At 19.2% G+C, this 16,593-nt stretch overlaps 6 protein-coding genes across 6 annotated transcripts in view; 4 read left to right on the forward strand and 2 right to left on the reverse strand. All coding sequences in view use genetic code 6, as the record gives it.

Moving 5' to 3' along the window:
• Window positions 1–1,564: 1,564 nt before the first annotated feature.
• Window positions 1,565–2,938, reverse strand: TTHERM_01120580 (tubulin; the record flags this gene model as incomplete). The annotated part of the gene is made up of 1 exon (XM_001019559.2): window positions 1,565–2,938. One exon carries the CDS (start codon window positions 2,936–2,938, stop codon window positions 1,565–1,567), a length of 1,374 nt encoding a protein of 457 aa, XP_001019559.2.
• A 1,224-nt stretch (window positions 2,939–4,162) lies between these two features.
• Window positions 4,163–5,016, reverse strand: TTHERM_001120584 (transmembrane protein, putative; the record flags this gene model as incomplete). Its single annotated transcript, XM_012798486.1, has 2 exons — window positions 4,163–4,565; window positions 4,817–5,016. 2 exons carry the CDS (start codon window positions 5,014–5,016, stop codon window positions 4,163–4,165), a joined length of 603 nt encoding a protein of 200 aa, XP_012653940.1.
• A 120-nt stretch (window positions 5,017–5,136) lies between these two features.
• Window positions 5,137–5,566, forward strand: TTHERM_01120590 (hypothetical protein; the record flags this gene model as incomplete). The annotated part of the gene is made up of 2 exons (XM_001019560.1): window positions 5,137–5,233; window positions 5,409–5,566. The coding sequence occupies 2 exons, from the start codon at window positions 5,137–5,139 to the stop codon at window positions 5,564–5,566; spliced, it is 255 nt and encodes an 84-aa protein (XP_001019560.1).
• A 3,322-nt stretch (window positions 5,567–8,888) lies between these two features.
• Window positions 8,889–9,866, forward strand: TTHERM_001120593 (transmembrane protein, putative; the record flags this gene model as incomplete). The annotated part of the gene is made up of 1 exon (XM_012798487.1): window positions 8,889–9,866. The coding sequence occupies one exon, from the start codon at window positions 8,889–8,891 to the stop codon at window positions 9,864–9,866; it is 978 nt and encodes a 325-aa protein (XP_012653941.1).
• Window positions 9,867–14,703: 4,837 nt separating this feature from the next.
• On the forward strand, window positions 14,704–15,318 carry TTHERM_001120597 (hypothetical protein; the record flags this gene model as incomplete). Its single annotated transcript, XM_012798488.1, has 1 exon — window positions 14,704–15,318. One exon carries the CDS (start codon window positions 14,704–14,706, stop codon window positions 15,316–15,318), a length of 615 nt encoding a protein of 204 aa, XP_012653942.1.
• Window positions 15,319–16,328: 1,010 nt separating this feature from the next.
• Window positions 16,329–16,593, forward strand: part of TTHERM_01120610 (transmembrane protein, putative) — a gene marked incomplete at both ends in the record, with an annotated part of 436 nt that continues 171 nt past the window's right edge. Inside the window, 2 exons of the mRNA XM_001019562.3 lie at window positions 16,329–16,341; window positions 16,568–16,593. The exon at window positions 16,568–16,593 is cut by the window's right edge and continues 171 nt beyond it. Of these exons, the coding sequence (XP_001019562.3) occupies window positions 16,329–16,341; window positions 16,568–16,593 (39 nt within the window). The remainder of the gene's footprint in view (window positions 16,342–16,567) is intronic.

Consider the following 16,593-nt stretch of genomic DNA (forward strand, 5'->3'; position numbering starts at 1 on the left):
CTAAGTAGAGTTATTAAAAATTACATTCAGAAGCGAATGCTGAGACAATTTGTTTACATTTTTTAGTGGATTTCTCCTGATTTTTTTATAATTAATAGACATTGTTTATATGCTTTAAATAAGTCCTTTATTAAAGCGTACTTTATCTTCTTTTTTAATCGGCGTTAATACTATTCTGATATTTTAAAATAAAAAACTAGATTTCAAGAATGTTCCAATCACTTTTTGATAGGCTAATAATTCTTTGCTAAATCTAATTGCTAATTAGGGACATTTATTAGGACTATTTTATTGATTATGCATTTATCTGATCAAGTATATAATTTCTTAATAAAATTTAATCTGAAATAGCGGTCTATCAGCTATTTGTAAGACTATTCTTCTAAATTCAAAAAATTCAATAAAGTATTTAGCATGATTGAGTATTAGTTTTGCAATTTTTAAGAACACCTTTAAACTTTTTAATGAATAATTGTTTAAAACTTAGATTTAAAATAAATAAATGCATTTATTACTCATTAATAATTCACTTGATCAAAAGTACTTCTTCTTTTTGGTTTCTTCCAGCTTATTTGTATAACTAATACTTCCTATTTACTTAGAGATATTTCAGTAATCTATTATGAGATATCTTAGCTTTTAGACTTATTATGTAATATAAAATAACTATTTATAGATTCTAAGTTTTCTAAAAAAGAAGACCATTGAATATTATATTATTCTTTTCCTATGGTTTTTAATAATGCCTATTACTTATTCACAACTAATTAATTAACCAATCAATCAATAAATCAATTAATCTTTATTATCTTAACTTAAATAAAAAATTAAAGAGATATTGTATATATATTTTATTTAATGTTTAGCTTTTATAAATATCAAAAAGATGTACTTTTAATTCACTATTTCTTGTATTTAATTCATAAATTTAATGAATTGACTTGGAAGAAACTTCGTATTCTAATTAATGTATTATCAGATATTTTAAAATGGAAAGACTGATGTTTTTTTTACATATTTAATAATCAAATAATTTTTGTTTTCCTAAAGCTATTGCTTCATTGTTTATTGCGAAACTCAAATTTTCTTTTCAAAGCTTTCCTTTTTTTCTAGATTTTTTCTTCAAATATTTACATAAATAAATAATATAAATAAACAAAAATGTTATTTTTAATTTATTTATTGTATTCAATTAAAAATTTAAAACTTAAAAATACTTTAAATAATAATATATATTAATAAATTATTTTTATTTTTAAATTTATTATTTATTAAGCATAAAATGGCTGGGCTTGTAAAAAATATAAGGTACTTATTTAATTAAATTACTTCATATTTTTTTTTATTTAAAGCATTACTAATTCATGTTTATTTTAGCATTAAAAACATTTTATTAAAATTTTGTAGTTTGTTTGGTTTATTTACAATTATGCAAACAGCTTTTTAATTAAAAATCAATGAATATTTATATTCAATATTAACATTTTGTTTTTCAATTATAACAAGAAATGAATTCATAATAAATAAATAAAAATTTTTTCAAAAATTTATTGTCTTTTCATGTTCAATTTTTATCTTTCTCTTCTCCAATTTCTTTATTTTCTTCAATTGGCATTTCTTCATCGAATTCATCAAATTCTGCTTCTTCATCAAAAAGATTTTCACACTATTAATATTCTGAAATCAAATCCATCACATTTGAATGAGCTTCTTTGAATTCTATTTCTTCCATTCCTTTATTTGTATACTGCGACAAAAAAGTTTTATTTTAAAATAAAGCAGTAAATTAATTTGAAATCCTATTAAATACGTCTTTTATGGCTGTAGAATTTCCAATAAGGACACCAGATAATCTTACTGAATTAAGAGGAATATCACATTTAGAATATTTCAAATTGTTAGGAATTTATTATACAAAATAAGAGTTATATTCATTTGAAGAATTTACAACCTATTCAAAGAAATCTTTATATGGTATCCTTCCTCTGAAAATAGCAGAGGCAGCTAAAAATCTACCATATCTCCAATCAGTAGAGCAAAGCATAGTTCTAGGATTGTAAACCAAATTTTTTATTTCAGGAAATTTAGGTGGATAGCACTAAGTAGAGCCTCTTGAATAACTAGGAGCAATAGCACTCATTAAAAAATGGAGTCGAGGAAAAGGAATCAAGTTAAGAGCAATTTTTCTAAGGTCTGAATTAAATAATCCAGGAAATCTTAGAGTACAAGTAATAGAAGATATTGCAGAAGAAATATAATAGTTAAGATCCTTTAAATTAGGGTTGTAAAGTTTAGCAACTCTAAAACAAATATCATAAAGAGCTTCATTATCAATTACCATAGTTTAATCAGCATATTCGATTAATTAATTAATAGAAAGCAAAGCATTGTAGGGTTCTATTATTTTATCTGAAATCTTAGTTGAAGGGAAAATTGAGAATGTTTCAGTAATTCTATCAGGATATTCTTCTTTTAATTTCTAAAGAAGGAGAGTACCCATTCCCGAACCAGTACCACCACCTATTGAATGGATCATTTAAAAACCCTAAAGACAATCACAAATTTCAGCCTCTTTTCTGACAGTCTCCATAACTTAATCAATATATTATGGACCTAAAATGTAATGACCAATAGCCCAATTATTTTCTGCTGGGTCTTAACCAATTATTAAGTTTTCAGGCTTGAAAAGTTGCCCAATTTAACTTGTATTAATAGAATTTAACAATGCTGGATCTAAATCGATCAAAATAGCTCTAGGAACATATTTATCTGCTTTTGTTTGGTTATAATACACATCTATTTTCTCTAATTACAAATCAGAATCACCTTTATGAACACCAGTAGGTTAAATACCATGCTCTTTAGAGATTTCTTCCCAATAGGCTGTACCAATTTAATTCCCTGCCTAACCTATTTGAATATTAAGAATTTCTCTCATTTTACTTTTTTATTTATTTTTTTAGAATTTATTTAATTAAAAAATTGATATATTTCTGAATAAATTCAATATAAATTAAATAATAACATAACTACTAATAGATTCTGATTTCTTAATTAAAATTAAATAAACTTTTCTATATTATAAAATCAAGTAATTACTCTTCTCTAAATATTTAAATGCATAATAATTATAAATAAATTATTCATTCAATCAATAAAAACAGTTTAAAATAAATATTTTTACATATTTTTTATTAAATTTAACCATTTTGTCTAAATATAACTTAAAGTTTTTTTTACTTCTGTGATAAAATAAAAAATTAAAGAAATTAATTAATTCGTTTATTGATTATTTGAGAATAAATATAATTATGAATTGAAAAAATGTTGAATTTTTTTATAATTTTGAATAAATTAATTTATATTTTTAAAATTAATTGGTTTTAACTTAAATAAAATGAGATAACTCAATCAAGTATTTGTTTGTGGAAATTAAGCTATATAATAAAAACTCTTATTAATGAATACTTTAATGTACTTTATTAAGATTAAAATAATTTTTAACATAAAGTTAATATAAGTTTATAACATTAGTTTAGATGAGGTTATAAGTGGTAATTGAAATGAGTTCATTTTTAGATTAATTATTACTTTTTTAATTTAAAAATTGAATAGAAAAATCATAAAGATTGAAAAAAATTAAAATTATTAATATTATTAATTAAATTCTATTATAAAATTATTTATTTTTATATAAATCATATTCAAAGGCATCAACCATTCAAAAAAATAGTGATCTCAATTCACTAAATTTTTGAATGCCATTTTGCTATAAATAAAAAAACAAATTATATTTTATTTTATTTTTTAAATTTCTTAAATCCATTAATTCTATCTCCAAAATTTATTAATAGTCATAAATTGATTTCATATAAAGATATCCTTTTTAATTTAAGGCATATCCTATTTAGTTTTAACTCTTATGATTCATTTATTTAGTTTTCTCTTTTTTTTATAAGCGTAAAATAAAAAAAATTAATCTAAAAAATTGCATAAAATAAAGAAATTATGATAAAAGAAAATAGAATACCAAAAAATAATAAATAAATAATATAAAAAATAAGCTAATAAATACATTTTTGTTGTTTGTTTTAAATAAATATTTATACTACAAAGTATTATAATCAAAAACATATAAACTCTCTTTACCTTAGTTGAAGTATCAAACTATAGATATTGATACTTTATAAAGCTTAAACTATGTTTAATGCACCATAATCACCAATAAAATTATAACTATTTAAATATTCAATAAAATAGAATTTATTAAAGAAATAAATAAATAATCAATCAAAAATATTAAAAAAGAAGAAATTAATTTATAAAAAAATAAATATTTAAATTAAAAATAAGTTAAATGAAATATTGAATATAAACCTAATAAATAAAATATATCAATAAAATTTTATTTTTACAGTAAAATATATTAAAGATAGATAGATAAATAAATAAATAAATATATAAACTGTCTTTACGTTAGATCAAGTTTTAAATTTGAGAGATTTTAGCATTTTTCTAAAGCTAAAGCTAATTTTTATGCACCATGATCACCAATAGCATTTCTACTTTTGAAATATTCAAAATTATAATTAGGAAAAAATGAAGAAAAATATAAAAATATGAAATTGTTAATTAATTCAAGATAGATTTAATGATAAAAATTATTAATAGGAATTAATCAAGATAAATAAACATAATTAAAAATGGGAGTAAATAAAAATCTAAAATCTATCTAATAATTTAATATATTTTTTAATCTTTTTAACTTATTTTGATACTAAATTTTATAAAATTCAGATTAAATAAAATTTTTTACCTAAGATCAAGCGTCAAATTTTAAAAATTAACACATCTTGCTAAAGCAGAAGCTAAATCTGTTGCACCCTATGGACCAATTTGATTGTAACTTTTTATATTTTTAAGAAAATATTATTTTCTAGAAGAAAAAAATTTCAAGAAATTAATAATAGGAGGAAGAATTATAAATAAAAAATGAATTAAATTATGTAAAAACATAATGTCAAGAAAGAAATAAACAATTTAAGTGCTTAAAAATAACTTTCATTTTTATAAAAATTTAATTTTGTATTAATTTTAATGATGTTTTTACCTTAGATCAAGTGTTAAATTTGAGAGATGAGTGCAGTTTGCTAAAGCAGAACCTAAATTTAATACACTCTATGTGCCAATTTAATTGTTACTTTTTAAATATTCAAGAAAATACAATTACAAGGTAAAAGAGTAAAACAAAATATAAAAAGTTAGTAAGAAATTAATATTAAAATCAAATTTTATAAAATTAAAAAAAAAATTTTAATGAAGTAATAAAGATAAAATCAATCAAAAAAGGAAGAATTTAATCTTTTAAAATTTAAAAAAATATATATAAAGTAAATTTTTTACTAAAGACTAAGTGTCAAACTTGAGAGATTGGTATAATTTGCAAAATTAAGATCTAATCCATATGCGTCCTGATCACTAATTGAATTACTTCTTTTAAAGTATTGAAGAAAATATTATTAGCTAGAAAGAAAAAATAAAGAAAAATATCAAAAACAAAAAATGAATAATAAATGCAAAAGATAAAAATTAAAGCATAATCTAAAAAAAAATAAACAAGTAGCCAATAAAAATTGGAATTAGACTAAAAAAGATTGAGCGAATAAGAAATAGAATAAGAAGGAAAGTAAGCAAAAGATAGATAGTTTATTTGTCTTTTAGTATAAATATTTGTAATGTAAAATTAATATTAATTATTAAAAGCAAGAAAGAATAAAGGCTTTACTTTAAATAAAGTTTTAAAATAGAGAGGTTCAAGCAAGTAGATAGACTAGCTACAAAATTATTAGCATCTAATACTTTTATTTAACTATGACTTTTTCAAAAAAATTAAATTAGTTTTCAGAATGAATTAAATAAAAAAAAACAAAATGTAACTTCAAGTAATTTAAATAATATGAACAAAGTATCTTAAAAATAACACCTACCCTTCAAGAATAAATAAATTTTAACATTTAAATTTTTACAAAATTTTTGATTTGAGTTTTGTCTGTCCTAAATTAATAAGAAACTACAATATATTTTTTTTCAAATGCTGATAAAATTTTGCAAAGCAGTTAATCTATTTGACAAATTTATATATATTTATGGTTCTTCAAGGGACTAGATCGAAGTATTCATTCATTATTAAATGAAAAACCCAAAAAAAATAAAATTGTTTAAAAATTGTAAACATTCTAAACATTTAAAAACTACAGTTTTTACCTTAAATTGAGTTAGAGATGTTTGAGATTTTAGCAATTATTTATACTATTAGATAAATATTTTAAGCAATCTTTACTTATAAATATCCAGCTTTTTAATAAAATACAAATATTTTTAAAATTTAGATTATTTCTTAAAGAATTTAAAATAAGAAAATAAAATAAATTTCAATTAAGAGTTGAGCTAATTTAAAAATAAGAATTCTACTTAAGCTTCAGGATTAAAGTTTAGATATTTGAACAATTTTCTAATGTAGAACCTAAAATTGATATTCCCTCATCTCCAAAATCACTTCTTCTATTATTTTTTGTAAGTTATAACATAAGAATATAAAAATAATAATATTTTTTTATAATTTTAAAAGAAAAGCTTATTAAATTCTAAAATAGATTTAAAGTATCTTTTGATAAGTATTAAAAATTATAGACTGTGCTTTATTAAATGCTGTAATTTTTAGTTTATTTTTTAAATATTAAAAAATAACCTTGTAATTAATTTAATTAAAATTATTTTTTATTAATAAAATAAAAATAGAAAAATTTATACGAGAGATCTAACGACAAAAATTTCAGATTAGGGCAGCTAGGCAAAAATATGTCAAACATTGTTAAATCATCAGTTCCAATATGATTTTCTCTTATAATTATTTGATTAGTTTTGAAAAATTTAATGTGTCATTCATGAATTTTTAGTTTCAAATTAAAATAAATTTAAATTTGCGTTTTAAAATACTTTAAAGAAAGAGATATTTTTTAATTTAAAAACTTTATTTAAATAAAAAATAATCAAAAACTTTTGATAATTTTTTTTACTTTGGAGATCAAAATTAATATAATTGATGAAATATCAATTATAAAAGAATTCATTAAATTTTTTTACCTAAGATTAAGTGTTAACGCAGAGAGTTATGTACATTGAGCTAAAGCTGAGCTTAGTAAAAATAAGCCATTTTTTCCAATTTATTTTTATCTATATTAAAATATTAATAATTGATTACTATTAATTTAAAAACAAATAAAATCAAAAAATCCTGTTTTTCAATAAATAAATTAAAATATAAATCTAAGAGTTGTTTTTTAATAATAAGTAAAATCAAATAATCAAAAAAGGGTTAATAAAAATAATTTATTTTTATACTTTAGATTTATCTCAAGAATTTGATGTGATGATAAAGAAGAACTTAAAAACTTTTAAAAAAAAGTGTTTATAATCTAAAATGTAAGGATAATTAATATTTTGTTACATCTTCTACATATTCATACTTTTTTAACTATTAATTCATTCTTATCTTTACTTTTTAATTTTCTGATTGATTTTATATTTATTAATATTTAATTAATTATTTATTTGTTTTTATTATTATTTTGTAGTTTTCCTTTTCATTTTTTTAACAATCGGGATTTATCTATCTATCTGATCATAAAAAAATTATCAGAAAAATAATAACATATAGACACCTAAATTAATTAATTAAGAGTAATTCTTTTCATTTGTAGCCAAAGGTTTCTGATCAAAAAAATAAAAAATAATCTAATTTCAATATCTATATATATATTTGATAATATACACTATCAAAAAATAATAAATTTCATATATCTAAATTATTTTTCATTATTTAACTTAAGGCTTCATAAATATCCTGATTAAATTATTTTTCATTTTTTAACTATAGGTTTCTTATCAAATAAATATAAAGACAATTTTATTAAATATTATGTAGGTAGGGATTGACAGCATCTATAGTAAAACCTTATTATACAATCTAACAGTATAAATTTAATTATAAGGTAGGTAGCTAAACAGCTTAATAATTATTTAAAATTCTACTGTATTTTTAAAACTCAAATTATAAAAAATAAATATTAATTAATTAGTTTATCCTATCCTTCCTTCGAAATTTAACTCTCTTTATTTTTAAATAAATAAATAATTATCTTTCAGTTGCTATGTTTGTATTAATTAGAAGAACATATAATTTATGTTTAATGCTAATTTAATGTCTTCTAATTAGTATGAAGTTTTAAAAACTTTTAATACTTTTGAATTATAATAAAATTATAATAATAATAAATTGATTAAAAAATATTTTCTGCGTTTATTTATTTATTTTAAAAGACAAATAATCACATTAAATTAATAAAATTATTTAAAAATATTTGAAAAGTCATAAAGGTTGACATCACATCACACCACATCACGTATAATTTATTTAGTAGGTGATAGTTCATATTCAAGTTATAATTTAAAAGTTAGTAAAAATTAATTTGAATCATTATTTTATTTTGTAAACAAAAAGTTAGCTTTAGTAAAAAATATAAATCTTTATAACAACAAATAAATAAACAAAAAGATTGTATGCTAAATACTAAATTTTAGTTTAGAAGGTCATCTTTCCATCCATCTATCCATCATTATTTATTTATTAATTTATTTATAAATTAAATTGTAAACTTTTTTTGGTAGATTTTGATGTAAATAATAAATAAATTCATTATTATTGAATGCCTAAAATTACTAGTTTTTTCATTTATCTAATGAATTAGCTTTTATATTTTTTGAGGTTAAATATTTTAACGTTAATGTTTAAACATTTGATATTATGATTTAAATTATTTAAATTTTTTATGAAATCTTAAAATTTTGTTAAATTAATAACACCTTTTCCTTTATTTATTTATAAAGAAAATGAAACTAAATTTTTAGCTTCAGAAATTTAATTAAATATGTTGAGAATTTATTCAAAATTTGAATTAGTATTTTAGATTGTTAAATAGATAAATTAGAGGTTCTTTAATTTGACTAATGTATCTATAATCTATTTATAATTCATGTATTCAAGGGGGGTTTTTGATAAAAAATCAAGTTTAATAGATTTGAGTTATTAGCATTATTCTATAACATTTACCATATTTTTATATTATTAGCTCTACATTCTTTAAGAAACTATCTATAAACCTAAATAGTTTAATTTTTTAAAACTCTATTAAGCATTTAATAAGCTTTAAAAAACATTTTAGGTTTGGAAATCTCCATAATTAAAGTACTCAAATTTGTTTAATTTGTCTTAGCCTTAAAATAGATCCTCTATTTTGTCAATTTAGATTTGTTGTTATATGTTACACCAGTCAAAACAAACTTATACTGATGTTAGATATTTCATAGTGGATAAGAAAGTTAGAATCTAATTTAATTAATAAATTTAATCTTCTTCAAAGTGCATTATTAATTCATTTTATGTTTATTTTATTTAACTTTATTTTTCTTATATCCACTCTATTTCAATTAGTTTTTTCAAATATATTTTTTATATTGAATTTGAGTTTTTGCTTTTTACCAAATTTTCTAAAATGAAATTTGCTTTATCTAATAAAAAGTTTTATTTAAAACTAAATCTATAATTTTCTTAATTAAATGGAATTAATTTAAATAAAAACTCAGCACCTTAGCTTCCTAAATAGACATTTTTATCTACATCTAATTCAAAAGAGTATTTATTTTCTTAATCACTGTTGAATAAGCAGTTATTGTTTTTCTTCCATATCAAATAGCTATTACTTTCTGAAACAAATATTTTTTAATATATTTACTTAATTTAAACTTGACTTAAAATGTTTGCTACATCTAATAACTTTTATTGAAGGTCAGTATGATTTATATTTAGTTTTATTTGCATAAAATATCTTTTTGTATTTTCATTTAATTGTAAGCATTCAGACTATTAATTGTGTTATGATTAACTATTTTAATCAGAGTTTTTAATTTTTTAAATAGTGTTTATCAAGATTTACAATTAATCTAGAGTTAAGATAGCATTTTAATCATTTATTTCATATTAATCGTATAATTATATATCTTTATTGTATGTTTATTATTAATATTCTATTTCTATATTCTATCTTTAATTGAATTTAAATTAAACGATTTTATTTGAGAAACTTTCCAAGTCTTCAATTATTTAGTTAGCTTAATTAAAATTATTTACTTTGTATTTTAAATGTAGATTATTTATTTTTTAAAATTGTTTTATTGATTTCATTAAAATATTCTCTGCACTTTAGCTTAAAAAATTAAAATAAATTTCTAGTTCTTACAAGTTTATTAAAGAAAACAGAATAGAATAATCTTCACTTCCATCTAGATCTTTAGTCAATTTTAATACTTAAAGGTTTGGAGAAGTTTTGATAGTATTTTAAATATCATAAAATGGCAAAGATGTTTCTAAATATTAGAAATGTTCTCCTCCAAGATCCAAATTTTAAATACTTTTAACTAAGTAGAGTCTAGTAAATTAAAACTATAACCCATTTAATTATTTAAAAGTATTAATAACTTTAATTGCTTCTTATAAACATTCTAAAGTATAAATACCAGAACCAGAAACCATATTGAGCCTAAGGTATTTTTTTATTTTATCAAATGTACTTCTATTCAAAATATTATTAATAAATAAACTCAAGGAATTTCCAGAACAATCCTGACTTGTTTGAAAATTGTATTATTAATCTTCTATTTCTAGCAATTAAAGATTTTAAAACTAATTTAGACAATTAAAAAGATCTAAAAATATTAAACATCTTTCTTCATCCAAATTTAATTTAATTTTAATAAAATTAACACTTTTAAAATATTTTAGAACTTCATTGATATACTCTAAATTCTTTTCGCTAAATGATAATTATTTTTTGTTACTAAAAATTAAATTTCTAATATTATCATAACATGAAATTTAAGCAAATTAAATTAGTTAATTTTCTTACATAATGCTTTCAGTTAAATAAATGCTTATGTGTTAAATAGAATATTGATATCTTTCATCAAAATCTTTAAATTCTAGTTAATCAAAGTATCTATTGTTCATCTCTTTGAAAGCTTAGTCGAATTAAATGAAATTTAAAAGGTTGTTACCTTTTACTCTCACTAATATATTTTGGTCATCACTAATATGCTTTTTTATTTTTAATTTTGTGTTACCCTTCATATGCTAAAGTATCAAGCATATTTACTTAGATAAGTCATCCTAATGAATCTTTAGAATAACCAATTCCTAACAAATATAAATTGCTTCGTTCTGCATTTTATTCTTAATAATTTAATCTTATTTTTTAGTAAGAATTAATTATAAATTTTTATCTTTAATTTAAAAATATGCTTTCATAGATGAAAGAATTTATTATTGATATTTTAACAGATCAAACAATAAAAAAGAATTATTATTTATATTTTATCAGATAAAATAAGTGAGAAGAATATTAATTTATTTATTTTCGTTTCAAAATTTTTAATTATCAAATTCTTGCTCATTATTTTATTATAAAATCCTATTTCTTTTCTTAAATTTAACAAAAAAACTGATATATTTTTTATTGAGTTAAAATTTTAAAAAATATGAAAATAAAATAATGAAATATTATTACACAATATTAAGTAAAATTATTATTAAATAATATGAATTTATAAATAATTTTCATTTGTTTTAGCTCTTTCATAAGAATATTAAGTTCTTTTATTTATTTTGATTTTAAAGTATCTAGTAGCTGCTATAAAAGATAGAAAGTCTTATAAATTTATCAAGTAGTAGATGCTATAAATTTATATAAGAAATACTAAATTTATTTCATTAATTAATCAAGTAGTCGCTTTAAATATTTAAAGTATTGCATAGTGATTTTCAATTTTAGAAAAGTTTCATTTTTACCCACAATAAGATTATCATAAACAATAAATAAGGATTGCATACAAAAAAATATGCTTTTGATACAATTACTGAAAATTTAAATATACAATTAATAATGTAAACAAATTATCAATTATACTCAGTTAGTTGAGATTTAAAATTTATTTATTGAAAACAATAATTAATACCTTCTATATCAATACAACTTTTAAATTTTATAGGGGATTAACATATACTGTAAATCATTATTATTAATTAAGGGTCGAAATTTTGAAAAATAGAAAAAGAAGGGTAAAAATGGAATGAGATATAAAAATAGTGAAGTAATTGGAGGAATCATCTCGGGGAGTAGATGGGGTGGGGTTTTGGGTTTAATTGAAAAGAGAAAAATTATTATTTTGTTAATATTTATTACAACTACTTATTTTTTTGAATTTCAAAACGAAGATCAAATAAGAATTTTAATTATTAAGGCGACTATTAATTTTATAAGCAAAGTTAGTATTTAAAATCAAATAAACCTTCACATTTGATTGATTGATTATCAGTCAGTCAGTTTTTAGCTTTCCATAAAATAGTAATTTCAAAAGCTTCAAATATAATATTATTCTAAATAATTTATATTACATCTATTAAAATAACTTACTAACTAACTGCTTCTCAATTTTATATTTTTTAGTTTTTGAAAGAAAATATTTTAAATAAACTCATAAAAAAAGAATATATTCATAAATATAGATGGAGCTTAAATATTAATTAAATAAGATTTGTATTTTAAATTTAAGAAATGAACAGAATTTTTTGTTTATATTCTTTTAATGATTTATTCTGTTAAAATGCTAATTAATAATTCTTGTAATCTTATTATTGAAATATAAATAAAATTTTATTTCAGAATTTAAACAAACATTTATTTATTTTGTTGAAAAACTAACTATTGGTGGTTATATAAAAATTCTTATAATCAATACTTAAAAGTTAATATTCAAAAACAACATTTGTGAAGGAAAGTTAGATTAGAATTATTTACTATATATATAGTTAAAAGATATTTATTTGCTTTAATAATTATAGCAGCTACTTAATTATTTAAATATCAAATAAAATTCATATATTATATAAATATTTAAAGCAGCTACTAATTTATTTAATCTCAAATATAAAGATCAAATAAAACACTTTATATTTTTAAGAAGCTATTCTTTTATTTGAGTATTTTTTATAAAGTAGATTTAAAATTTAAGTAAAAATTTAGAAGCTAATTTATTTGAGTTAGATAATAAAATAATTTGTTAAAATTATAAGCATTTTTTGTTAAAATTTAAAATAAAACTTTAAAGATTCTTTGAAGAAAAAAAAGAGAATATTTAATAAAAAATATTTATTGTAATTTTTATTCTGATAAAATATTAATAAATATTCTTCTCATGAGTAAAAATTCTATTTAAATACTAAAGATAGTTAATAATAATTCTTATAATTAAAATGAACTCTAAAAACTCATCAGATGATTAAGAACGACAACAAGATTTGCAATTAAGTAGCTTTAATAAGCTAAGAATTAATCACTCTATATGTAGATAAGAGAGATTTATCTAAGTAAATATGCTTGATACTAGCTCATATGAAAGAAAAAACAAAGATACTATTAAAAAGATGTTTAAGTAGGCACAAAGATATAATTGTAAAATTAAAAGGAGAGAATCTTTTAAATTTCTTTGATTTAGATGATAATAAAAAAAGATAATTTGAATAACTTGAATTTAAAGACATTAACTAAAATCAAAGATTTTCTTTAAAATAAATAAAAATAAATCTAACTGATGATTTTTTAGGAGGCAATTTACTAATTTAATTTGGTTAAGATTTATCTGGCAATGAAAAAATTCGAAAATTAGTAATTAGAAATTAAAAGAAGATGATGGTTAATGAAATAAATTTATAAAATACTAAAAATTTTTTAAGTGAATTAAAAAATGTTAATTTTATAAAAACAAAATTAGATTTAAAAGAAGAAAAAAAAATGTAATTATTGGATATTTTTGATAGTCTGCATTAATTTAAGCGTCTAGAATAGCTAGATATAGAAGATTTACAATATTATTTTGTAAGAAACGCAAATAATTCTGTAGATTGTTTTAAGCTCAATGTTAATAACATTTTGAATAGTTAATTAAAAGATAAATTAAACAAATATATTCTCAAAGTAAATAAGCTTAACATATTTTTCTCAGTTTACAATAAATAAGGTTTAACCACAATAATTCAAATCCTCAACTCTTATAAACACTTAAATGGATTATATTTTAATTATATGATATTTTATCCTAATCAATTTGTTTAGAATTTGCAACTTGGAGGAGATAATTTTTCTGTATTAAGCACATCTTTACCTTTTATTAATATTTATAATACTATTAAACTCTCTCCTCGTCTTTAAATACTAAAATTGACTTAAGCTATAAATACCAATGAAGACTATTCTATTATATTTTCTTTGAATCATTTACAAGAGTTAGATATTCGCTTTTAATTATTGAACGAAAATACAAAACAAAATTTAGTACCAAAAATAAAGCTATTTTAAAAATTAAATTTAAATTGTTTAGGATTATAATTTGAAATAGCTAATTTTAATTTAGCTGTTAGTGTAATTGAAGATATAAAAGTGTTTTCAAATCAAGTTATCCAATTTAAATTTGCTTAAAAACATTAAATATAATTAATATTCAAATAACAAAAATAAAGAGCAGATTAATTATTAAATGATGAATATGAAATCATAGATTATAGCAGCAGATTAAATATTCTCTAATTGGAAACCTTAGAGAAAGTCATAAAAAAATTAAAAAATCATTAGAATTACAAGAAAAATAGCTAAAAAAAGAAATAATAAATTATTGGCTTAAAAAAATATTTTTTGGAAATTAAATTATATATAAATCAAGTTGATCTTATCAAAAAATTTGAAACAGTTTTTAAATTATTTTTTTAAAATGATATCAAGTAAATTCGTTAAAAAATATTTATCTCAGAAAAAACTAAATATTTATGTTGGAAGAAACATGATTAAATTGATAGCGATTAAGATTAAGAGAGTTAATACACTTTTGAATTAGATGTAGAGAAAAATTCTAATTTACAATATATGGATGCTATATATTTAATTAAGTAAATTCCTTTTAACTAAAATAACTATAGATTTCATTTTAAACATAGTTTTAACTCATGTGAAGATGCTAAATATGTTTTAGAAAGCTTTTCAAAAAGCATAAACACTAATTCAACAATAAAAATAGCTTTTAATGAATAAATTGAAATAGAGTGGATATAATAGAAGTTAAATTTTCTTTAAGAAAGGAGTACAGAAAATGTATTGATAATAAATATAGAATATTATTCTCATTTTAATTTGACTTAAATTAAAACCTTCATTTCCTCTATGAATTTCCTAACTGCTATTTACTTTAATATAAATAGCTATAAGCTTAAAATGAGTGAAATGAAGGATATAATTCCAAAATAACACCGTTTAAAAACATTAGAATTCTTTATTAGTTAAGAATTATATTTTGATGAATGCTAATAGTTAGAAAAAATCATACAAAATTGCTAATAAATTAAGAGTTTAAAACTCAATTTTTTATATTGTAGTGATTTCTCAAGAAAAATATTATTTCTTTAATTGGATATGCGAAAACATTAAAAAGTCTTTAATTCATTAATTTAAATTTTGAAAAATTTAAATCCAGTCTAAATAAGATTGACATTTAAAATATCTTGCTTACCACTTTTGAAAACAAAAATTTAATTTCGATTTCTCTCAAAATTGATGGATATTTCTATTATATTGAAGAACCAGCTTTAAATTTGTGTAAAATTATAAATAATCTAAATTATAAATTACTTAAAAATACTAATTGGTTTTTTACATTTTGATGAGCAAAGAAGCTAGCTAATTAGAAAAATGAAAAGACTAACAGTTTTAGAACTTAAAAAATAGTAATGAATTCATTCTTATATAATAAAACAAACAAATTTATTTCAGTTTATTATTAATTTTTATTAATTTATTAATAACGAAAACAAACAAGCAAACAAACAAACAAACAAACAAACAAACAAACAAACAAACAAACAAACAAACAAACAAACAAGCAAATATTTAGATCTAAAAAAGAAACATTTACTAATTTTATAATAAAAAAAAAAATAAAATCAAATTATCTATATATATAGCTAATCCTGTAATTAAAATATTTAATTTTTATGATTTAAAGCTAATTTTACACTTTTTATTTTTTAATTTTTTTTATCAAGCTATTTTTATTAAATTTTGAAAAATTTTTTTGAAAATTGAAAACCTTTTGCCAAATTTTGAACGTAAAAAATGAAGACTAAGGGTAAATAAATTTTTCTTACACATTTTCGAAAACATTCTATGTAAAAAAAGAATGTTTTGCGCTTCATTCATATTTGAATGAAAAAAGTGTCTAAAGCTTCTATTTCTTTCTTTTTTCTCAATTCAAAAATCTTAATCAAATTTTATGTATGAATTTAAAGCAAAAAAATTAATTTTTCATAAAAAATTAATTAAAAGGCCTTTATTTCTTTTTAATAAAATCACAGGTAGATCTTTTAGATAAATTCTGACA

This window comes from Tetrahymena thermophila (genome assembly GCF_000189635.1).
Source record: "Tetrahymena thermophila SB210 genomic scaffold scf_8254583, whole genome shotgun sequence".
Lineage (NCBI taxonomy): Eukaryota > Ciliophora > Oligohymenophorea > Hymenostomatida > Tetrahymenidae > Tetrahymena > Tetrahymena thermophila.